Below are 26,446 nucleotides of genomic sequence, written 5' to 3'. Positions count from 1 at the left end.
AATCGGCTTAGGCGAGTGCGTGATATCGAATGACGTCTGCCGGAAACTCTCCAGAGAGCCGGGCACCTTCGTTCGTGGTGGGAGGTTCGAGAGAGCCGAGGTGGACTAGTTCAATAGCGCGTGCTATACCCCGGTATGATGTGCCCAGTCTAGTACCGCCTTCAGTCATGTGTTGGGGCCATGCCAGCTGCCCCTATCGACAGGGAGATCCGGGTGGTCGGACACACGACGGGATGAAAACTACTAAACATGGAGACCAATAACGAACGTCAAGAAAATACACAGGAAATCCTGGAATTGGAAACCCTAAGGGTGCTAACAGCACAAGATGGTGGATATCCAATCCACAAAGCAAGCTGCAGTAGCAGCTTAGCCAGTGTCATGAGCGAAGCAGAGTATCGGTTCGAGAAGAAGGCACCGGTAGATGAAGAGAGCCAGACCATAAAGGAATGGATAAAAGATCATGCCAGCCTGCGAGACAAGCTACTGGAAATGAGGCGCAGGACCGGAGAAATGATGAAAACTCTGGAGAAGCAAAAGAACGTGAATATTACGATTAAGGGTGGATTACCTATTATAGGATCCACCATAATCGAAGCTCTCGCGACCCTCGACAAGATGGAAGATGCTGCAAAGAGGCAGTCCCCCCAACAACCCAGAGCGGACAATCAAAAGCCTCAGAGGACGACAAAGTCGAAGAAGAAGGATCGGGCATCATCCGACGGAGGAGATGGTACCCCCGCCAAAAAAGACAAGAAAGAGGACAGAAGGGCACCCTCCACGAGCAACAAAACTGCAGAGGCACAAGAGCCTTGGCAAATAGCGATAGGGAGAAAGGCAAAGAAGAAGGAGAAGACAAATCAGGAGCAAGACCAGCCTCAACAACTGAGGAAATAGGCAGAGAGGACCCCGCGGCGGAGAGGAGATGCAATCGTCGTAAGACCGGAACCGGGAAAAACTTACGCCGAGATCTTGGGACAGATCAATGCAAGACTAAAGCCGGAGGAGCTGAATACGGAGGTTAAGTATCTCAGCAAGACAAAAGAGGGCGGCATTCTGATTGGCGTAGGTAAGAGTGATGATAAAATGGAATCACTTAAAACGGCCATCCAAACCGCCATTGGAAAGGCAGGCACAGTCAGGGGAAAGATCTCCAGAATCACACTGGAAATTAGGGACATCGACAGTCTTACGACGCAGGACGATGTGCGCAGTGCTATCACAGCCGAGACGGGCGAAGAATATGCCAAAGTCCATCTGTCCGATCCGAACACGAGGGAGCAGAGGGTGGCAGTGGCCGAAATAGATCAGATTAAGGCAACCGCTCTGCTCAAAAAAGGGAAGATCCGTATCGGCTGAATAAACTGCCGAGTGAGGGTTCGCGCGAACCCCACGCGATGTTATCGCTGCCTCGGTTACGGACACGTAAAGGCGAGATGTAAAGGACCCGACAGGAGCGCCAACTGCTGTAAGTGTGAACCCAACAAAGGAGGTGTTTCTTATGCAAAGACGCTAAGATGGCCGAGGACAAGACGGTGCATGCACCAGGCACCGGCACGTGCGCGGTCTTCCGGGCGGCCTTAAAAGCGGCAAAAACGCAAGGATAATGGCGCGGATACTACAAGGCAACCTGCACAGGAGTAGGCTCGCCCACGATCTCCTACCGCAATTTGTCGCAGAGGAGAAAGCGGACGTCCTCCTGATAAGCGAACAGTACACGGATCGAGACACACCCGGCTGGGTGTCCAACGATGCAGTCTGGGTGCCCAGGCGCAGATTCGCAGAATCAGGGACGGGGGATGACTACGTACGGGTAAGGGTGGGCCGCATCACTTACTTCAGCGTATATCTCTTACCGAACCTTACTGCGTAGGATTTCACGATACGACGACGGGTGCTGGAGGACGCAATAAGAGACGTATCCGGGGAACTCGTCATTGGGGGCAACTTCAATGCGAGGGCTACGGAATGGGGTATGACGTCAACGAATTGCAGAGGCAGGGCCATCCTCGAGATGGCAGCTCGGCTAAGCTTAATGGTAGCAAACGAGGGAAACACCACTACCTATCGCAGATCAGGTATTGGGGAATCTATACCGGACGTAACTTTCGCAAGCGAAACGACAATCCGCAAAAGCAGGGATTGGCATGTCATGGAGGAATATACTGCAAGTGAACACCAGTATATACTTTTTGACATCCAGGACGACCACAGAAACAGGACCAGAGAAAGAAAGAACCGGACGCCACGGTGGAATACCCGGCGCATGAACCGGGACAGACTTGCTGAAGAGATGCAAAGGGCGGAGCTCCCATCAATTGGGCTCCCTCAGCAACTGAGCGGACGCGAAAAAGCCGAAGCACTAGTAGAACGTACAACACGTCTCATCACGGAGTTGTGCGACGCAGCTATGCCAAGGGTGTCTTGCGGCCATATAAGACACCCGGTATACTGGTTGACGGAGGAAACTGCAAAATTCAGAAAGGATTGCTTTCACGCTAGGAGGGAGGCTCAAAAAGCTCTGAAAAGACAAAGGCTTGAAGCCTAGGATAGGTCAGCTTAGCCGACTCATGGCCAACGTGCGCGGGCCTAGGCCAACAGTCAGGCGGCTACTCATGGCGACCACCAACTCTATCCTATTATACGGAGCAGAGGTGTGGGTCGACGCGATGAGTATGAATAAGTATCGGAGCAAGATAACGGCTGTACAGCGAAGGGGGGCCCTTAGAATAGCATGCTCCTACCGGACGGTCACGGCCGAGGCATCGATGGTAATCGCGGGGGTAATCCCCGTGGATCTTCTTGCGACTGAACGCAAGCTGATCTACGAGGCTCGCTTAGCGTCGAATAGCATCTCGATCGCCGCGGAAGAAAGAGAAAAAACAATGCGCAATTGGCAGACTAGGTGGACCGAATGTCCAAAGGCTAGGTGGACTAGGATCCTTATTAAAGATGTATGCCCGTGGGTGGACAGGAAGTGGGGGGAGGTTAACTTTTACCTTACACAGTTTCTCTCCGGTCACGGATACTTTAGAAGCTACCTGTTCGCTATGAACAGGGCGGAATCACCGGGGTGTAAGTACTGCGGTGACGAACGGAACGACGTGAAACACACATTTTTTGATTGCCCACGCTGGGCCGAGAAACGTAGAGTACTGGAGCTGTAGATAGGGGCGTTCACGCCCGAGACAGTAGCTGAAACGATGCTTGATAGTAAGCAGAACTGGGATGAGATAACGGCGTACGTGGAGACGGTTCTCTGCGCGAAGAACAATGACGGTTGCTTGCAAGACTAGTTGTCGGCTAGAATATCTTAAGACAGGCGACCATCGGAAGGAATGCAAAAGCGACTACCGGGGGGGTTTTCGCGGCCTTCTGAGAGCGAGAATTTTGTATGCCTGGTGTTGTCCCACACCAGGAGAGCCTCATACACGGGGAGTCTCGCACGGTTCCTGTCATGGTGCATTATGCATTCCTCCAACTCTCCGGATAAAAAAAAAAAACCAACTACACCACGCTCCCTGAGAGTAATAATGTACATAAAAACCTTTCTACCACATGCTCCCCAAAGGTAATAATTTATTTAAACAACACCTCGGCACATCGAAAAAAGGCGAGCAGAGCGAGGATAAAATCTGAAACCAAAGCGTTTAATTCCAGCTACCCTATGCTCCCTAAAGGTAATAATTTATTTAAATAACACCTCGGCACATCGAAGAAAGGCGAGCAGAGTGAGGATAAAAGCTGAATCCAAAGCGCTCAAACTCTACGAACCGGCAAGCATGTGAGCACGTAGAGAGTGCATACGGATCGCAGGTGCATCCGACTGCGACATTACACAACTGAGCGCCGATATCGGAGCGGGTGCTCTGACCTCTGTGTCAGCACTCCTCGTGCGCGTGAAAGACGACTACAAAGCGTACGCGTCGATCCTTTGTGGCGAATGCTGATTGGACTACCACGATCTTTGTCATCTAATTTCATAACTGCATGAATCGGTACCGAGACTTTAAAAACCCCGGAGCCGATCCACGCAGTGCCTTTTTACGTAGTGACTTACTCACTGGTGGCTACAACTGATTCTAAGGTGTAGCGGCGGTGTTTGCTTGTGTTAGTGTTTGGAGCGTGCTAAATCCGTCCAACACCTTGGGAGCGTGTTAAATCCGTCTTTTGGCATAGCATACACCGGAGAGACCTTTGAATACAGATCAGTGCCACAGAGAGAAGTACAAGCTAAGGTCTGTCGAGTGGAATCTCCGGCGTTAGCAAGAGTAGTTGACCATCCCTATTTTAAATTGCCACGTGAACGCGTATAGATAATACAGTCAGCATCTGCCACAAAGGGTGATTAGAACCATCTAGAGTGCGCAGAATATTAATAATAGTAAGTTGTTAAGATAAATCATAAGTACTTTCCAATTAATAAATAAATAAGACTAAACTTACTAAATACAACTGTAAAACGACAACATCCTAAGCTAAATATATCGAATCTCCGTCAACTCTGTACACTGAACGTCTGTGAAGTGCTCTGGGCCAATAAAAACATAACAATCAATATAAATAAAACCCTTGTGTATTAAATTGACAATAATAACTCAACCTCAATCAGAACAAATAAATTCGAATCAGCTTCGCAGTCACGACGTGCAGGTAAGAGTACTTTACTTGTGGACTAACCATCAGCATCCACACACGAAACAAGTTGAGCGGACATAACGTAGAGTCCGCAGGACACCGAAGTGTCACAAGCGACTTGCCTGCAACGACCGTAAGTACAGCGGACACTCACACGTCCGCAAAACGCAGTCTAGGACAGAATACCGTCCGCACGCAAAATACACGTCCGCGCAGACTAGCAGCGCGGGACATCATCAATTCCACAGTCCGCGTGTAACTTTAGTAACAGAACAGGCTCTTGAGCCGAAGGTTAGTTCTCGCGAATAAATAATTATTTGTAAGTCTCGCGCAGCCCGTCCTACTATCTAGTACGATCTTTACAAAATGGCATCCCTTGTGGGGAACTAGCCATTGTTACTAGAGTAACAATTTCTAGAATTTCTTTAAGAAGTCTTGAGATTAGATATTTTGAAGTTTTTAGAAATTTTAAAACATTAAAAGATATTTAGAAGTTTTCATATTGGCAAATCCGTTTCTTTACGGAGAGAAAGTGAATATCATGTTCCGTGATGAAGTACTAATCACCGCAAGTCGCTCTAAAACTCCAGTGCCCTTTGTACATAAGAACTTTTCTGAAAATCAAGTGGACGCAGACTTAAAATATGGTCCGATAAGTCCCGAAATACTACCTACTGAGAACACCCAGACAGCTGTAGAAAATTTTGAGTTCCCTTATGAGTCAGAAACCATCAATCCTAAAGTTCAAGACTTACCAACCATACCGTTCAATTTGAATGGATATAAATCAAAGGGGAACACGATCTTCAAGCTACCAGCAAGAGCCAAAGTACCCGTGAGAATTCCAGTTACGGAAGATTCAGTAAAAGGACAGGCTTACTTAAGGCTAAGCAAGACTGTCCCGGGAGTATATATAGGGGAAGCTGCAGTAACTAATGAAAAGGGTTATTGTTACGCTATGGCAATTAACACCAGAGAAGACCCAGTAGAAATTGAAATTTCGCCGCAACATCTCGAAGATTTTGATTTAAGTGAAGATGATGATTTTCTGGACTTTACACTGGAAAGAGCGGCTCCGAAAAATGCAGAAGACAGAGTAAAGTTTATCATGGAAAAAGTGAGAAAAAAGTACCACAAGAGACATGAATTGCGACAAATACAACGAATAGTGAAGAAATACTCTCATTTGTTTTATTTGCCCGGCGATAAAGCGACAAGAACTTCCTGTGTGAAACATAAGATTAGAACAACGGACGACGAATCAGTTCGCGTTAAATATAAAAGAGGACCGGCCGGACAAGAAGAGGAGTTATTTAATCAACTACAAAAACTCCTGGATGTACGTGTCATCAGACGTTCAAACAGTCCATTTTGCAGTCACTGCAGAATTATTCCCAAGAAACCGGGACCAGGCGGTAAAAGGAATTTAAATTGGTGATTGATCCGAATTCAGTGTCCGTTTTGCCCGTACACCCTCAAAATTTTGAGTAAATAGCGAAAAACCGTGAAAAACCGTGAAAAATCGCTGAAAATCGCATTTATAGACGTTGGTAAATGTTAGAAAAATGTCTTATAAGTGTATTATACCTGATTTCAGTGTATTTTGACGCGCTGAATCCGAATTCGGTGTCCGTTTTTCCCGTACGCCCCCAAAATTTGGATTAAATAGCGAAACACCGTGAAAAACCGTGAACAATCGCTGACAATCGTATTCATAGACGTTGGAGAAATATTTCTAACATTCACACAGCTCTGAATGTGAATCCAGTGTTTATTTTGCCCGCAAACCCTCAAAACTCTGAGTAAATGGCGTAAAACCGTGAAAAAACTTAAAAATCGTGAAAACCCGTGAAAAATGGCTGAAAATTGCATTTTTAGACGTTGGTAAATGTTAGAAAGTTTTCTTGTGAGTGTATTATACATGATTTTAGTTCATTTTAATGTGCCTAATACGAGTTAGGTGTTCCTTTTGCTTTTAACTAAAGATTTTTCATAAACTGTACATATGCGACTGTGATTGCATAAAGAAAATGATAAATTTTTTCATTTATCTTTCATTGAGTGCTTATGATAGAGATGGAAAAATATGTAAGAAATGCTGCTCTTACACTGTTCTTCTTCTTTTGTAACGTACTCTTTTTTCTTCAAACGATCTATGTAATGGATTTCTATTTCTTTTTTTGTTGTTCGGTTTTTCGTCTCTCTGTAACATCCAGCAAAAATCCGCAATCATGTTGACATCCCATCTTCCCTGATACCGATTCTCCATTTCACTTATGTCTTGATGGAATCGTTCACCTTGTTCTTCACTGTAATCTCCTAGATTTTCAGGAAAGTAGTCGAGGTGAGAGTGTAAGAAGTGCAATTTTAAGTTCATTAAACAACCCAAGTATTTGTAATTTTCTAGTAACTCATCAACTATATTCTCGTAATCCTCACTTTTCGTATTTCCTAAAAAGTTTTGAGAAACATTTTTCAAACCTATTACGGGAAAATTTTCTTGCAAGTACCGAAAACAGTCTTTCTCTTTATCCAAAGCTTTAACACACTACTTGCTTGGCGGTTATAGGCTCGTATTAGGCACATTAAAATGAACTAAAATCATGTATAATACACTCATAAGAAAACTTTCTAACATTCACCAATGTCTATGAATACGATTTTTACCGATTGTTCACGGTTTTTCACGGTTTTTCGCTATTTAATCAAAATTTTGGGGGTGTACGGGCAAAACGGATACCGAATTCGGATTCAGCGCGTCAAAATACATAGGGATATATGGGTCTAGTCAAAAGTACTACCCACTTTTTTTTCTTTGTGTGCCGGTGTTATCGTAAATTGAATGCAAAAACGATAAAAGACGCTTATCCATTACCTAACATCGTCGATTTAGAACCGGAGGATATTCAAAAGACTGATTTCAACACCAAGTATGGGCATTTTGAGTACGTGTATATGCCATTTGGTTTGGTTAACGCACCCCCAACATTCCAACGTTTAATGGACTGTGTTTTATCAGGTTTACAGGGTGTAGAAATGTACGTTTTTCTAGATGATATCGTGATTTATTCAAATACCCTAGAAGAGCACGAGAAAAAAATTTATAAAGTATTTGACCGACTTCTGATGCAGGGTTACGCTTACAGATAGATAAATGTCAGTTTTTGACTCCAGAGATTACATATTTGGGACACATAATTGACTGCTATGGGGTAAGACCAGCTCGCCTTTCTTCGATGTGCCAAGGTGTTGTTTAAATAAATTATTACATTTGGGGAGCATGTGGTAGCTGGGTTTAAGCGCTTTGGTTTTAGATTTTATCTTCGCTCCTCTCGCCTTTCTTCGATGTGCTGAGGTGTTGTTTGAAAGAATTATTACCTTTGGGGAGAATAGGGTAGCTGGGTTTAAGCACTTTGGTTTCAGATTTTATCCTCACTCCGCTCGCATTCCTTCGATGTGCCGAAAGGTTTTTATGTACATTATTACTCTCAGGGAGCGTGGTGTAGTTGGGTTTAAGTACTTTGGTTTTTGGTTTATTACTTCCTTCGCTAGTCTTTCTCCGATGTGCCGAGGTGTTGTTTAGATAAATTATTACTCTCGGGAAGCGTGGTGTAGTTGGGTTTAAGCCCTTTGGTTGTAGATTTCATTTTCGCTTCGCTCACCTTCCTCCGATGTGCCAAGGTGTTTTTTAAAATAAATTATTGAGCTCAGAGAGCACGGGGTAGTTCGATTACCGACCCGACCGACAGCGACCCCAAAAAACTTCTAATAGTACATAGTCTTCTCTTTAAACTCCATTTATGCAGTAATTTGCATTAACGAAATTGTTTAAACAAATTAATTTGTAAATCTAAAGTCAGATTCGTAATTAGCGACCGAAAACCCCTGATAGTACATAGGTTTCTTTTAAAACTCTAATTATGCAGTAATTTGCATAAACAAAGTTGTTTAAACAAATAATTTTGCAAATTAGATAGCAGATTCGTAATCAGCGACCCCAAAAATCCCTTATAATTTATAGGTTGATGCGTAACTAAAATATTCTACAATTCCAGTACATAGTGTAAAATGAGCTTTATCGTTTTGTTACATTAATATTGTTGTTTAAAAGTTTAGATTATTCTAATTATGTCTACATAATTCATACTTTTCATATAGTTTATTATTCAACCGTATTCAACCACCGGTAATGCTGAAATTGAAATTTTTCACGATTCCAATAATGCGATTCGTGTAAAAGTACATACAATGTTCAATAAATGTTTATAACTGTTATTAAAGCTAAAAAATCATTTTGTTACTGTAACTTTTATTCTTTTAGTACCTAATTAGTTTCTCGATATACAAAATTTAATTACAGCAATTTATTTTTTTGATTTTTAAACTATACTGTGCCTTATTTATTATACCTCTTTTATACGTATACTATACGTATAGTACACGTATAGTATACTTACGCAAGGTGGATTAACATCCCTGCTCTACGGCTGACCCTTTTTAATTTCTTTTACCGACTACCTAAAATATTTGTACAAACAGTTTACACTTATTCTCAAGTGTCTGCCGGAGATCCGATAATTCGTTATCTGCTTAGTTTTGAAAACTAACTTTTCTTTTGCACTCATTTTTGCACTCCGTCTCCCATTTTCTCTGATAAGCCCGCGCTGGAGCTCAAGTGTATACAAATAATCCAGTCCGAGTAAAGCGTTACCAACGGTCTTGCATTCTTAAGACAACGAACGTTGTTAAAAGGCAAAAAGTTGAGAGGTGCGGTTTCCCTCTACCCACGTGCAGAAATTTTCGCCAACGGCTTACATTTATGACACGGCTCGCACCGATCAGTCCGCTTTGAGCTCCTACAAAGAGCACACACGTGGCCACCATCATGACAGAATTGAAAAAATTAGTAGCCCAACGCGATGCGCTTATGACAAGTATCGGAGCTAAAAAACGTGCAATGGAGAAGCTGAACGACCAGCTCGAGCGCTATCAGCAGAGAATGCTGGACATGTCAGCGCTGTTGCAGCAAAAGCAGCAAGAAGCTGAGCGAAAGGCTTCTCTGGCGGTACAGTTTGTGCCGATCAACGTGAGGTGCAGAGTATACATTACCAACAGTTCGGAGCACGACATGTTGCAGCGGTGCTGGAGGTGCCTTCTTTTTCGCTGCTGGAAGTGCAACGGACAGTTCTGCCTGTGCATCCTGGATATGGATTCGCCGAGATCGCCTTCGCCTCCACCATCATCAGCAGGCGACGACAACGACGGCGACGACAACAACGTCCAAGATACGCCACCGACAGCAGGCCGCAACCGCACCGTACCTTGCGATTTTCATCGGATGCCTACTCCGCCGAAAGAGTTGGTGCCTGGTTTACTGCGAGGAAGGCCCGCACGTTAACTGCGCCAACAACGAGTTACTAGCAAGTTTGTGCGTATTTTTAAGTATGTGTGTGTGAGCGTGCGCGCGCGTTAGTGTATTCTTAGCATGTAAGCTGAATCATATTATTATTCGACTTGTACGCGTTTTTTCGTAAATAAATATTGTACCAGAATTTCTCTTTTTTATGCGTGCAAACCCCCCACTCCCATCAACGATCTCCAAAGCTAAAATTTAGAGTAGGCTTTGCGGCACCGTGTAGTAGAGTTATATATGCACGCGTTCATTTCGATGAGAATTATTTGTCAAGCGACTGGCAAATCAGCAACTCGACCATGGGGCAGGAGCAGAGCAAAGAGCAGAAAAAAGGTTCTACGCGGGAGAAGAGACAGCCTCTCATGAGATGCAAGGAGCCAAGAATACAGAACAATCAGTCGTCATTCTCAACCAATATTTTTTCGTTTCCAGAGACAAGCAGTTATAATAATCTATCCAAAAAAATCATTCTTCTCCTCCTCGTCACAGAATCAAAAATCCTTTTCCACAAACCCTTTTTCGTGCCCAGAAAAAGACGGCTACAGCAAGTTAAAACGCTTATTACAATAATATATATTTTAAAAAACAATCGGCCCTTTTTAGGGCCACCATATAAATTTTACACGTAGAACAATCTTTCTCTATACAGCGCAGAAAGGATTAGAGTCGGCGGTAGGGCAATAAAAGCCAAACAGCAGGTATACGCGAGCGACAGGTAGACGACGGCTTGGGAGGATGCGCGCGCGCAAGATTAGATTAGATAATATTATATTTGCTGTACAATTTGTTGTACAATATACAAGTGTATAGTTATAGTTTAATCGCTTAATTTATTATGAAGATTTGTGTGTAGGTGTGCTCTGAGGTGTGTGTGTGTGTATGATTGTGATTGAGATGTAATGATGAGTCAAAGATTATATAATAAAGGTGATTATGAGGCCTCGTTTTTGAAACTGATAAGTTGAGGTAAACCACTAAGCAGTAATCTATGATGGGGAAGAGTAGCGCCTGGACAAGATGTTTGCGCAGCCTAAGGTTAGTGCTTTTCCTGAAAAAGTATAGTCTATACATAAGAGAGTGGGCTCGCTTACACATGTGCTCTGCCTGCTTCTTCCACGTTAGTTTAGACTCAAGCACCACCTTCAGGCTGTGCACAGAGGATTAAAAATCGACCTGGGCTCCTCCTATGTTGATGAAGATGTTAGCTATTGTAGGTAGAGCATTGATATAGTAGGGCGAGCCCAGGATGATAGCCTTGGTTTTGAGGGCATTAAATTTAAGGTTATTTTGTTCAGCCCAGTACTTTACCCTTTCGGCGTTAGCGCTGATCCTGACGGAACAGGAATTGAGCTCCTCGAGGTGGCATCAGCTGTAAATTTGCAAGTCATCCGCATAGATTAGATGTGCTACATCCGTGTCTAGACGAAGACTTATGTCATTGATGTACAACGCAAAGAGTAAAGGACCAAGTATGAGGATAATTGGTTGTTGTCACCAATAACAGCTTGTTGTTTACTTGTGAGATAAGAGGCAAGCCAGCGGATGACCTGCTTAGAAAAGTCGAAAGGAGTTATCTTTCTAAGGATCTTGACGTGGAAAACGATGTCAAACGCCTTGCTAAAATCGAAAAGAAGAAGAAATGTGACCTTCTTTTTATCTATACCAAGCCTGACATCATCAGTCAGCTCTATTAAGCCGGACTGTGTGCTGTGACTGGTACGAAAACCTGTCTGTAGGTCGTCAAGGAAGAGTCTAGTTTCAAAATAGTAGGAAAGCTCCCTGTGTACTAGCCACTTTAGCACCTTGGATAGAAAACATACGAGTGAGATCGGACGGTGGTCAGTAGTAGATTTTGGAGAATTCATTTGGTTGAGTGCGCGCACCAGCGACCTCTTCCAGTCCGAGAGGAAGCATGACTCGCTCAAGGACAGGTTGAAGATACGACATAATATGGGCGCGAGCACTGGCATGGCTTTGAGAACGGCAACCTGTGGGATGCCATCGCTTTCCCTGGCCTGGGAGGTAAAGGGCTGAACCGCAGCCAACACGTCCGATTCCGTGATCTCACTAAAATTGAAGTGAACAGGATATTCAAGACTCGAATGATTGCAGATGTTCTTTGACAGAGGGGGCAAGTGTTTTTCAAGTTTTCAGTGGATCGTTGGATATCCCACTGAAATATCTGTTAAGGTCGTTTGCGGAGAAGCGAGATGGGGTGGTTTTCTTGGAGGTGGTGATTCCAAGTTTTTCGAGTTCTCACCAGATCTCTCTGACGTCTGTTAAGGTTAATAGCCGTGAGTGATAGTAGTTCAGTCTGGCTTCCTCGACCTATTTATGAGCTTCATCTACTGCTAGTCCGTAAAAATTAGTTAAAACGATATTGCGTGATTGATTCACGTAATAGAAACGCGATACGTCCTAACCGGTAGGTACAATACGGACGTAGCCCGATATTGCAAAAGGCGCTTAGCAGTCCTTAGACTGCAGGTCAACCTCTTCGGCTTACGGGGGCAATTGTTAGTTGTGTTATTCTGGTAAGTCGCATTTACTCTGCCAGAGCTTCGCTACAGCTATACCTCTGTTAGCACAAGTAAAGTTAACGCATGGAGCCTAGCACAAAGGCTTATTCCTCCGGCCAGTATTAGTAACTTAAAATTATTCCTGCACGTCATACACATAAAACATTCACAGTGGTTGTTCGATCACTCCACTACATTTACATAAACAACACTGAAAGCGGTCACTGCCTTGCTCATCATGGCTTCTTCGGATGAAGAAGTGCCTCGTCATGAGGAAATGCCTGGATCGCTCCGGGACCATAACAGTGAACTGCGCAGTACATAGAGTCTTCTGTGTGTCGGGAATTTATTGCGTGGGGCTGGCTCCACGTGGTTACGAGTAGGTTACATGTTTGCAGTTTGAGAGTTCAATGTAAGATGATTCCATTTAAATGGGCACCGGTGATAACTCGTTAGGGACAGCCCTAATCGAAAAAATGGTAAAAACAAAAGTTGTAGGATATCGAGGAGAAAGTCTGATGGTGACCTTGTATTTGACCTTGAACTTGATTTTGAAGGTCATATCAAGGTCAACTTTGATTTTTTTAATAGAAACTCTCTTTTCATCTTTTTATTGTGGGAATGGAAAGAGCGGGAAATTTTACGTTCAGAGTGATATTTTTGTTTTGGGTAGCGAAGGTCATCTCGAAGTCATGCATCCAGTTCAACAAGATCCACCTGCGTAATTCCTCTGGCAACGCCAGAATCGAAAAAATCGTAGATATAAGTTGTACGATATCGAGGGGGTGCGTAACGGTGACCTCAAATTTGACCTGCACAGAATAAATAAACGATTTTAGTCCGAATAACTTTAACTAAATGTCTGTGAGTACGTTTATTTCTTGCATGAGACCTAAATACCTACTTGATTCCCGATCAGAACATACACGAATTTATCTGTTAAGTTAATACGGTCAACCACGAATTTCGAGTGGTTGAATTTAGCAGATTTCCCTCTGAGATCACACGCTATATGTAGCTGACCAGGAATTCATTTACCTACCACCCAGGTAAATTAAGGTATTGATGACAAATAGCGGTGAATGTTAAGAGTACATGAGCACGGAATAATCTAGATTGAGCTCTTCACTCACTATGGGTTTGCCATGTTACATTTGGAGGGAGATAGCGCTGGCTACTAGGGCTCTTATTGAATCGGAAACTACGATAGGATTAAGCTCTATGACCTTACCCGTTTAAGGTAATGTAATTTACGTACTAACTATTTATGTTTGATTTATTTTCAAACTTTCATTTCTTATTTTGTATCCTTAAGAAGAGCCCCTTAATAAGGTGCCGATAGATACTCCTTTCCCTTCTCCTCCCCGCCTGTTAAGCAACATCACCCTGGGCTTGGAACGGGTGTAGTGGAAATGTGTGTGCGTTTGTGTTTTTAATCAAATCTGCGAAGTCAGACAAGTGCCATATGTAAAAAGCAGAACTTTCGTTTTTAGCGATGTTCAAAGATTGTTATGATATATTTGAAATGCATAGAACATTCATTAAATGCATTGCTAGTTTTTTATAGTAAAATGTATGCTTCTGTTTAAATAAATTATCTTGCTTTTTATAGCTGTCTTGCAGCTCTGGGATTAATAGAAAATAGTGCTACAAATGTTGTTGCTGCAATGCTTGTTTCACCATTAATGGTAAGTAGTGTTACGTGTGTTTTTTTTTTCCGTAGGATGTTAAGTTCACGGTTGCTGCGGAAATACTAGGGCAATTAATAAACATGAGAGATTATTGGTAAATGTATCGGTTTATAATCGTTATTTTCAATGAATAAATTGTATAAAATAAAACGCGTGTTAAAGTGATATTAAATAATGTGCGTCTATAAGTATACGAGCCTATCGATCGTTTCTAAGGCAAAACTATATGTCTACTGCTGGATCGTAAGTCGTGGAATCGAGCGCCTGCATGCACATGCTTTTACAGAATGTCGAATACAGAAGTTGCGGATACTTTGAAAACACAACTTTTTACCATAACAACTATTTTTTTTTTAATGCTTGAAAGTAAAATAAAGCTCAAAAAGCGAATTTAATTAGACATAACTTAATTACGATTTCAGCGCGACACACAATCATGACCAACATTTCTCAGCGGTATTCCCTTATCAAGAAAAAAACTTATAGTTAAATTTTGGATTTCGTCCTACGCGGGTATACAAAATACAATCACGATAATCGGCAAAGCCAGCTCGAGTGATTTAGCATCGCAGAAGAGTATCTTCTTCGCGGCATCGGTACAAGAAATCGAACCGCCGAGAAGCAAGAACGGGCGTAATAAATAAAAAGAAAGAGAGTAAGAAACGAACGCGACAGTGTGCCGAAGAGAGAGCGACAAAGAGAGAGAGAGAAAGAGTGTGTGAAACGAGAGTGCCGGTGTGTGGTGTAGGCGCACACCTCAATGTCTTTTGAGCGAGGCGTTAAGCCAGCGCTCGCGAGTGTGTGTGTGTGTGAGAGAGAGAGAGAGAGAGAGAGAGAGAGCAAGCGTCGACGACGGAGAGGCGTAGGGAGGCAGCGAGCCTTGAGAGAGTGTGAGTGCGAGCATGTGTGTGTGCGAGCGGAGAGTACGAGTCGGTCGCGAAGCCGACGCACTATAGGGTATTTCGACTTTTCGTGTTTCAAAATCAAATAGCTCCAAATCTAGTTAGTCGATCAATCTGAAATTTTTGAAAGATAATGTCTAAACTATTAGAAATCACAAAAAAATAAGCAGAAAGGTTGATGTTGACCGTATGGCCCAGGAACATTCGTTACAGTTGACGGTTTTTGCAAAAAAGTTCAAATGGGTGTGTGTGTGGGGGGGGGGAGGGGGCATTCTCTGTCAAACGGACACCCATATATATATATTTATATATATATATATATATATATACACACACACACACACACATTTATATATATGCATAGCCAAACATGATAACGGCGATATATACAATACCAAAACCTTGCAAAAACTTGCTTCATTTTTCGCTAAAACACGCGCGTTTGTGCGTAAATGCCGGTTATATGATGTATTTACTATATAGTTTATATAATTAATCAAATATTTTTATAGTTTTATATCTGTATAAAATGAAAACAAATTCTACAGAGTCATCAGAGACCTTCGTCGATTCTACAAATTATTACTCATTTTCTGAATGAAAAAAAAATCCTACAAAATTTCAAGGGGCAGATTTAAATTTAGGGTAAAAAAATACATAAAAATAGTGTTTACAGGAATTAAATAAAAAAAAAATATATTATTCTACAGTGACATTTGTAAGTTTTTTGCGAAAACCTACTTTTTCGAGAAAGAGAAAAAGGAGACTTAGCCATCTAGTGGACACAATTTTCAAACAAGTGTCAAAATACAGTTAATACTACATATATATATATATGTAGTATATTTATATATTGTGTAAGTGTAAGTATATTTATATATTGTGAGACTATCGCTCGTTTAAAATTACAGAAGATGTTAAAATGACTCTATCGGTCTATACGAGCACAATTAATTTTGAAATAATAGGCTACGACACTGTTTATTCTCAAAATTTGAGATCTTGAACAGGCATACCTTTCAAAAATAAATAAAAATATCGGCGTTTCGCTTTAACGTCGGATTGGACTCCTCACTAAGGATCTGACGGCTTTCTTAGATTCCTGCCGCCTTCTCAAGCCACGGCCTTAAAGTAGCCCAAGTCTCCGCTTTATCTTTCGAGAGAGGGAGAAAAAGGAGACTTAGCCATCTAGTGGACACAATTTTCAAACAAGTGTCAAAATACAGTTAATAATATATATATATATATATATATATATATATATATATATATATATATATATATATATATATATATATATATATATATATATATATATATATATATATATATATATATATATAGTGAGATTATCGCTCGTTTAAAATTACAGAAGATGTTAAAATGACTCTATCGGTCTATACGAGCACAATTAATTTTGAAATAATAGGCTATGACACTGTTTATTCTCAAAATTTGAGATCTTGAACAGGCATACCTTTCAAAAATAAATAAAAATATCGGCGTTTCGCTTTAACGTCGGATTGGACTCCTCAGTAAGGATCTGACGACTTCCTTAGACGCCTGCCGCCTCGTCGAGTCGCGGCCTTAAAGTAGCCCAAGTCTCCGCTTTCTCTTTCGAGAGAGAGAGAAAAAGGAGACTTAGCCATCCAGTGGACACAATTTTCAACCAAATGTCAAAATACGGTTAATAATATATATATATATATATATATATATATATATATATATATATATATATATTATAACACTCGGTTAATACTTTTCGGCCGTGTTATAACCAGGGCCAGAAGGGCCCTGTTTATTGTAAATTAACGTCGGGCGTGCAGAAGGCACGGCTCGGCCGACTCAGATCATGCACGTGTTTTTACACGAGCCCGCGGAGGCGGTGTAGGTCGGGTCGTAAGAAATAACACACGAGAAGTTTAGATAAGGAAATGTATATTCTATTGTACTATACACGAAGGTGCAAACGCCGCACACGTCGACGAACGATAAAGAGAGACGTGAGATATTACCCCGTCGACGTGAGAGAGTGAGAGTGCAGGTACTTACAACTCGGTAGTGGCAGTAGTACTTGACGCAAACCGACGTGGTCCAGTCTCGGACGTGGAGATGCAACAGTTCGGACGGGCGTCGCAGCGGCTCGTCGGTAACGCACGGACGAATATCGTTCGCTCTCGAGATGTTCGCAGGACTCACAACAAACCCGCGTATAGTAGCAGCGCGAGCTACTCGTGTGGATATCGCAGCGAGACTAACTCTAGTCGCGGCTCTCCCGGCCTTCGGCACATCGTTGTCATATCTCGCCAACGCTGTGCGGCCAGGCGGCAACCGCGCTACCTATGCTCTCACTCTCTCTGTCTCTATCTTGCCTCGTCTCTCGTTCGTTTCGGCGCTCGTTGGCAGCTTGCTGAAAGAATAATCTTATTACAATTAGTACATGATTAGCCGTAAGACATTTGACGTGCACTCGGCCGTCACAACACCCTCCCCCAGACGCTGTATACCCTGCCAGGTGTACCAGCTCGCACTCAGTCACGTCTAACTGGGTAATAAGAACTTGTAATAAATATCAATTTTTACAAGGACAACTTAACTTTTTATTATCATCATTAATTAGATAATACAAATAATGAAAGAAGTAAAAAAAAAATAGTTCATTTTTAGTCTCTCGCCTCGCTTTTTACATACGGCCGTTGCCCAGTACGGCAGTCTTTTGCCTCTAAAAAAAAAACATTAAGAGAGAAAGAAGAGAAATAAGAAAAAAAAAACAGAATGCTTCATTGCACGGGATTGAGGTAAGGTATAGGAGGAAATGAAGTGGTTCGGCCGTTAGCCTGTGCTTCTTCTTCTACTTCTTCTTGTACTTGTCGCCATACGTTAAGTCCATTCCATGGACATCGTAATTAGGGCACTCGTCCAATCGAGCAATACCTCGGTATCCGCAAATGGGGCATTGCGGTCCAGGTTCTGTGTAAGTCGGCAGCCTGTTTCTCGCTCGACGCTTCAATTCACGGTTACGGTCGAACTCTTTGTTCAACTATTCGTTGGTTAGAGTCGGCCGTTTCTTTACGACTGTTGCTGCTGGAGCGGCCGTGGTTTTCGACGTCGTGTCGGGCTGACGGCTGGTCGAATCTGGCCTTACGGCTGTTGGAGCCGTCTTCGGGACAACCGGTGGCGCTGGCAATGGTTGCGGCTTCGCTTTGCATTTGGCCTTTAGAAATGCCACGGTTTCTACTAGGGTTGTGTCTCCCTTAGGTAAATCCGGCCGGTGGCCATACTTCTCCTTAATTTCCGACCCAATAGCGATGGCTTCATCCAGCGCAGCGATCAGCTCGGTTTTGAGCTGCGTCGCTCGGTTTCTCGCCTGCTGTCTTCTGACTAGAGCCTGAGCTAACTGTGCGTCTTCTATCACCTGCAGTTCTTTCAGCAGAGCTTGCTTCCTCAGTTCGATCTCGGTCGGTGATTCCGGGATAGCAAAAATCGACCGGTTGAGAAGTTCGCTTCCCACCTCTACTCCGGATGGGACGTTGGCCGGTACTGCTGGCGCGTCGTCGACCGTGTGGATCATCGACTCTTCGACGATTGTTTGCACAATCTCCTCTGCTAACTCCCTGATGTCGTCCATCTTGCGATCGGCCGTCTATGTGGGGAGAAGGTAATTATGAGTGGAGAATGGGACGGTATACAGAAGAATGAAGCTCCCTAATCGCGTGATTTTAATTGTCAACCGTACCCGCCGCCTTTTGCGCTCGCATTTTCCTAGGAGACAAACTATTCGGAACGTCACGCGGTTTATTTTTCGAACCTTTCGGTCTTCCGCGTTTCGCTTTGTCTACCTCGACGCTTACGGTGTTTGTCGGGTTTACAATCTTCGCCGGTAGTGTTTTGCGTTTTACAAGTAACCGCGTTTTTCTCGGCCCACCACGCTTTTTTGGTCGCTCGCTACTTGCGTTAGATGCTTTCGCTTCTTCAATTTCTTCATTGTTGACGGACGTAGTCCTGATGTCGTCTACTTGATCAGTAAGTTCACAGTCGTCTGCTGCTGCGACAAGCTCACAGTCGTTTTCTTCTCTACTGTGATACTTTTTCAAATATTTGACAGCAGTCGGTCCATCAACCGTTCCATTTCGGTCAACTAGTTCGTAAATACCTGGGCTCAGTATATGGCTGATTTTGAAGGGGCCGATAAACGGTGGAGCTAATTTAGCTGACACTCCCTCCGCTGCTGATGACAGTACTCTATTCTTCTTCCAGACTTCGTTGCCTACTGAGTACTCCACGTTTCGGTGTCGGCTGTTGAAATATTTGGCCTGGCGCGCTTGCGCTTCTTGAGCGTTATCGTTAGCCGCTTCTTGGAGTTCTCTCAGCTTCTCCATCCTAGCCTTCCATTCAGATATAGCGATCTGATCTTCGTTGGCTATAGCTTCAATCTCCTCTTGTCGAAGCAGAGATTTGGGATGGCTCGACTGTCTACCAAAATTTAGCATCGCCGGAGAAGTCTGGAGTGATTCTTGTGAAGCCGTGTTCATACTGAATGCGAACTCTGCAATATGTTCGTCCCAGTTTTTATGATGACCCTCGATATATTCGCGGATCAGCGTTTTAATCGTGCGGTTCGCACGTTCTACGGTGTTAGGCTGAGGGTGATACGGTGGTGCGTACGTATGGTGTACTCCCCGTTCCTCTAGGAATTTATCCATAGCCTTATTTCGGAACTCTGTTCCGTTGTCGGAAAAGAAGACTTTTGGCGTTCCGAACCGTAGAAAAACCCGTTCATTCAAGTTTTTAATGATGGTCTGAGCGTTGGCCTTTCGTATAGGTATGCATTCTACCCACCTGGTAAACATGTCTTGAAACACCAGTAAATATTCATAACCGTGAGTAGACTTTGGTAGCGGACCCATTACGTCACCAGCAACTGTTTCCCATGCACGCGAGAAGTTGCGACTGCCCATCTGACCAGCTGGTTTTCTTTGTTCAACTTTGCATTGTTGTCAGATCAAGTAGCTTCGGACATAATTTGTCACATCTTTTTTCATCGATGGCCAATAGTATGACAGGGCGACTCTTTCTTGCGTTTTTTTGCGGCCAAAATGACCTGACGACACTCGTTCAAAACTTGAGCTCTTTTCTCTTTCGGAAGTGCTAATTTCCAAGCATTCTCATCTTCGAAAACATCATCGACGAATGCGTCAGGCCGGTAGGTATATAATTTTCCACCTAATAACTTCCAGCTAGGAAATTCTAACGGGTTATCAGTTACTTCCTTCTTTAATTCGGTGGACCATTTGTCAGTTATTCCGTCCTATGGCGTAATACTCGCAATAATCGGACGTGTCTCTTCTGCGTCGTCTTCTTCGTAGTCAATGCACAATCGACGCTTTCCACGATTCCCCCTTTTCACCATCACGACGGGACTAGCCCAGTCGCTGAACGAAGGCTCGATGATATCTGCTGCTAGTAACTCTCTTACTTGAGAAAAGAGCATTTCTTCGAGTTTCTTCGAAACCGGATAGAATTTCTGCTTGATCGGACAACATGTCTCTACCTCTAGATCGAACTCCACCAAGTTCGTAAAGCCGAGCGGCCCATCATCTTTAGGAATTAACCGATCGAGTAATTCTTCTAACATCCGTTTCTGGCCTTCATGCAAATCCTGCAGGCCAATCGAAGCTAAGACTGGACGAGTGGTTCCGTCTGTTATCGCTTCACAGGCGTTTATGACTTCGGTTGAATTTTCAACCGTTAACGTTCGTTCACGAGGGTTAAGCCTGGCGTCGAATTGTAGAACGAAGTCAGCGGCTAAATTGCATCCTTCACGTAAGTCAGGTACTACTAGCGTAGTAAGCGTCCTGGTTTGTCCACCGATCGTGAAGGGCAAGTCGACTGTTCCAGTCACCATTGAGGTTTTACCGTCAGCCATGCAGGCGACTATTCCGTCACATGGTTTTATTTCTGCGTTACATGCACTGGCTAGTTGTACGGACGTAGCCCCGATGCAAGTTTGAGTGGCTCCTGGGTCGTAAAGGGCCCTGACCCTGAATTCACCTACCTGCACCTGCAGCCACCAGCGCTGGTCGGATAAAACAGCGTTACTACTGGTCGCTGCACAGTGTGCTATTGCAGTTGGATTTAGTTGTTCAGTCGACTGTGATGCCGAGATCTCTGAATTAACCTCGGGGTCAGTACGGATCTCGCTTACTGTTCTCCTTTGGCTTTTCCCGCACAATTGGGACACGTCTTCTTCATAAAGCCCGGTGACTTACAAGCCCAGCAAGCTAGTTCTCTTTTTTCCTTGTTTATTGAGTCACTCGATTTTCAAGATGATTTATTGGCCTCCTTGGAGTCGGATTTATTTTTCACATCTGTCGGCACTGTGGACTTCGTCTGCTGATTTTCCGCAAAGGTTTTCTTCTTACCCTGGGTAGATCTATTGGACCTTTTTTGGTTCTGACGGCCGTTGTTATCCTTCTTTGCTATTGAAGGGTAATTGTTGTTGACCCAAGTCTTGAACCAGAGGGGTGGCTCCTTTGCATCCGTTGGACAGATAGCTGCTATCGCCGGCTGATTTTTATTCTTTGCCTTCTCCTGTGGATTATAAGCCGCTCCTGGTAGCATAGATTTCTCCGGAGTAGGGGGTGGCTTGTAACGTGATTTTGCTCTCGTCCGTTTCTCGGCACTCACAGCTTTACTCTTGAATTCGTTTAGAGTTTCGAATTCCATTCGACCGAAAATCAATTTTAACTCTGGATTCATATTTTGATATAAAATATCCAGCTGTTATCGCACTGGTAGGGCATCCGGCATACGGTTGAATATCATGACCATGCTAACGTAGTAATCGTTTACGTCTTCGTGTGGTCCCTGCGTACGTGAACTCGCCTCCACAATTAGTTGTGAGCGCTCTTCGTCTGTCATGCCGTACGTTGCTCTGGCTTCCTCGCAGAAATCTTTCCACGTGTGCCATTTCGGACGTTCAACCCTAGTCCATTTCAATGCTCTTCCTGATAGTAAAGAAGTGGTGTGTGATAACGCGTCTAACAGTTCTTCCTCTGAAATCCTTGGATGAGCTAGTTTCCTGCAACCTTCCACTAATCTGATAAACTCTTCTACATCTCCTATTGACGTGCCTCCGAATTTTACATTCCATTTCCGTATTTTGTCGTTAATATCGGCGGAATTTTCTCTCAACGTATTTTGGAGGTTAGAGTCGTAATATCCAGACGTGCTTGGCCCTCGTTCTGAAACCAGGCGATTCGGACGTATTGGCTGGTCCCCCTCTCTCCAAACATTCCCACTCCTTTGCTGGGAATCACCAGTATTTTGTGGTTGGTTTATTCTATGCTGATCGCACGTTTGGTAACACTGGCTTTGATGACATGTCGGTACTTGTGCCTGCTGTGCCATTCTGTTCTGTGAAAAGATATTCCTCTCGTAACTCGACTGTGGTAACGTATACGGAGGCTGAATCGGCCATAGTTGGCCAGGCGTATGGTTGTGTGGTTTCGACTGTTGACTTAGCCTTCGCTGAGGTTGCTGGTATATGTCGCTATCTTCTAATTCTGAAGTTGAGAGATTCTTGTTCGTTGGTTCGAAATACCTAGTCGTGTACGTGTCATTAAAATCTACGTGTTTACTCTTGGTCCCTACTGATGGTGGTGCATCTTCTTTCGACCGTGTAAATTCTGATGTTCTTAAACGGGTACTACACGCTGGAGGCTCTCTCTGAGCGCTGTTAGCTATGCGTAATTTCTTTATATATTCGCATGTCTCATCTCGTATTTTCTTATACTGTACGATTTCGTCGTCATTCTTTAATAGGTCGTCGACGACTCTTTTCGGTAAATTATACGTGCAGCCGTCGCTGGCTAAATACATCAGGAAATCGACGTTCGATGTTCTCTCTTGTTCATCCGCTAATTCTGGGGGGTTCGCGTCTATTCTTATTTGATCTGGATTTTCGAGGCTTTCCTCAACAACGTCATTCCCTACCGCGATAGTATTATCGCACGGATTACCACCGAAAATTGTTGCTAACGGTTGTCGAACCTGTTCTCTATGTAGTGGTTGACCGAACCCTATTGTTACTGGTTCCAACCAGCTGAATTTGTTTTCGACGCCGCTTGGATTGCTGCAATCCGCAGGCTGATACGCCTGTTTCTCCTGACTTTTGGCATCAGGATTGCTGATTGCATTTCTTTGGTGCAAAATTCTTAGATTTATTTGATTCGCGTTCCGCTCTTCTTCTTCAAATATGCCGCTGACTTTCTGAGGGATATAATTCGTTATGTACGACGCGCGTCGTGTCACCCGCGACCTAAATAACTCCTCCGAATTTAACAAGGTTAGCGAGGGACGGAATTCTTCTGGCGCGTAGTCACCTGCTAGGCACCTAAACAATCGACGCATTCTGTCTTCATCAGCCCCCCTATCCTGCAAACCTAAGAAATCTAACGCTTGACCTAACGTATTCGTGTCCATCGATCTTACGTGGTCTTGTATCGCTACATGCGATCTGCTTAAGTCTATGTACGAGCCAGTTAAAGACATTGTGCTCGTTGAGTATTCTGACATTTAATAGAAGCAGAGCCGAGTCAAATTCAGCACAACCAAAAAAACTCAGGATTCAACAATCCAAGTTACTCTCGAAGTGAACTTAATAATTAGTTGTCGACACTGGAACACACGTTTGCTTTTTCGATTAATACGTGTGATTTAATTTTAATCACTCAATTAAATTTGTAGAACGGTAACAATAATTTGTTTTTGAACCGCGATAAATTGCCTGACAGAGCAAGTAATCACGCACGTTTTGTGCTACAAGTTTTAAAATCTGAGAAAGAGAAAAAAACTTACTAATTTGTAAAAAAAACAATTCCACTTTAATAAATTATTTGTGAATTTAAATGTTACTAACTCCCTCTATCATGCAAATAATGTCCGCCATTTTGGATCGGCCATTTTGGATTTAAAAATTTCGAGGTTAAAATAAGATTCAGTGACTCTGAAAACCCCCATATCGATACTTTAAACTGATCAAAAATCATTTGTTGCGGTAAAATGGGTTTGGTGGAGGTATAATGTACACCATTTTGATTCCGCCATTTTTGATTTTGGAATTCCGTCAGCATTGTCAATAATATGTCCTATCATGAGTTGTACATGCTTTTTGGTGGGATATTTCACAAATGAGAACATTTTTACTATTGTTTTTGTTGAATGTGCTATGAAACGTGGGTTTCAGGCTCCATATTTTATGCGCCACATTGGATTTTTGAAAAGTCCAGAACTTTTTCAAAAGCCCTTGACCAGACGATCATTCCGTAGACGTCTGCTACCTTGTCGAGTCGCGGCCTTAAAGTAAGCCAAGTCTCCGTTTTCTCTTTCGAGAGAGGGAAAAAGGAGTCTTGGCCATCTAGTGGACACAAAATTCAACCAAATGTCAAAATACAGTTAATAATATATATATATATATATATATATATATATATATATATATATATATATATATAAGTATATTTATATATTGTGCGACTATCGCTCGTTTAAAATTACAAAAGATGTTAAAATGACTTTAACGGTCTATACGAGCACAATTAATTTTGAAATAATAGGCTATGACACTGTTTATTCTCAAAATTTAAGATTTTGAACAGGCATACCTATCAAAAATAAATAAAAATTTCAGCGTTTCGTCCCACTGTCAGATTGGACTACTCACTAAGGATCTGACGGCTTCTTTACACGTCTGCCGCCTCGGAACCTAGGCGAAAGAACCCAAACGGCGAAAGAACTCAGCGCCCAGAGTGGGAGAGCGCGCGGCGGGGAAACGAGGTGGCGCTGGCTCGCCGCGACAAGCTAGAGTCTCTCTCGTCAGAGTTTCTTATACGGCCGGTAAGATAGATGCGCTTCTTTGCGCGTCTACCTTACCGACAGGCCTGTCGCGCCGCCGAGCCATACTTTTTGCGCACTGCACTGATGTGTACATCGCAGCCGGCATATCTCTAACCCATAGTACGATCGACTGATTTTTTGTCGTATTCGACGGAAAATTAATAACATTGTGGTACAACACCTTCGTGCATATGTGAAATCGGGAGTTTTTAGCGGGTGTGAGGACAGAAAACTTTTGTCGCGGCCGATGCAACTGTCTGCCGATTCCACAGCGAATACTGGACTCCCTGTGTACCTTTTTGCTGCACTTCTCATCGGCATACTTATGGACAAGGAAACAGGTAAGTATTATTGTAAATCGCACAGATTTTTCCCAGAAACTCCTACCATGAGCGAGAGTACACGGGCAGAATTTGTTAAAAAGGTTGGTACTAGCACAGAGAGGTTAATTTGACATTAAAAAGTAAGCATGATCAGCAGCTTATGAATCAGTTGAGTATTGAGATTGAATCAATAATGAATTTTGTTTTAAATTATTCAGCAGCTTTTGGCATTTCGAAAAAGAATAATTATCAATAGGTTTCAATTTATAGATCAGAAGCTTTTAGAAAATTCTTAACTTTGAAAATTGAAAACCACGACACACTCGTTAAAATTTTTTCAAATTCTGTGAATTGCTTATGAACTATAAATCAAAACCTATTGATAATTATTCTTTTTGGAAATGCCAAAAGCTGGTGAATAGTTTAAAACAAAATTCATCCTGCAATCACTTTAATTGGCTGATTTGATATTTTGGCACCGATGATCACCGATGAAAAGCAAAATGTGAAATTTTTGTCTCATGTACTTGAGAAACCAAAATGAATGTTCCAATGGTTATATTTTGAGTTAATTTTTGATAGACAAGACATTTTGCACTATTGTCATGCTAATATCAACAATATCTAATAATTACTTAACTCATATAGCAAGATTTCATGGAATAAAAGTTGTGACTTGGTTCGGTCAAGTAAAATGAAGTACAGTGCATGTGTTTCATATTAAATTTGTAGAGATAGTGAAATAGGATTACGTTAAATATAACAAATTCAAGTATGAATACAATTGAACTGATTCATAAGCTGCTGATAATACTAATCTATTAACCTCATATCAATTATATTTCAAAGATTTTCTGATCTTATTGATAAATAATAGCAATGCCATAATATATTCTTTATTTTTCGCAGAGAATCCTGAACCCATGGAGGCGCTTGAAGCTGAAGCTACATGCAATGCACAGTCTGTCACGGAGGCAGCAGTTAAGAAAAAAACAAATAATCCCAATGGCAGGAAAGGTGGTCGAAAGTTGGTGGAGCATTTTCACGACGGGTACAGTTA

At 42.7% G+C, this 26,446-nt stretch overlaps 1 protein-coding gene across 1 annotated transcript in view; it reads left to right on the top strand.

Moving 5' to 3' along the window:
* LOC107981889 overlaps positions 1–26,446 on the top strand; it is a 1,212,633-nt gene that overhangs the window by 953,398 nt on the left and 232,789 nt on the right. Inside the window, exon 10 of the mRNA XM_031924057.2 lies at positions 14,183–14,258. Within this exon, the coding sequence (XP_031779917.1) occupies positions 14,183–14,258 (76 nt within the window). The remainder of the gene's footprint in view (positions 1–14,182; positions 14,259–26,446) is intronic.

Source organism: Nasonia vitripennis (assembly GCF_009193385.2).
Source record: "Nasonia vitripennis strain AsymCx chromosome 2 unlocalized genomic scaffold, Nvit_psr_1.1 chr2_random0004, whole genome shotgun sequence".
NCBI classification, from domain to species: Eukaryota; Metazoa; Arthropoda; class Insecta; order Hymenoptera; family Pteromalidae; genus Nasonia; species Nasonia vitripennis.
This window is presented reverse-complemented; position numbering and strand designations above follow the sequence as displayed.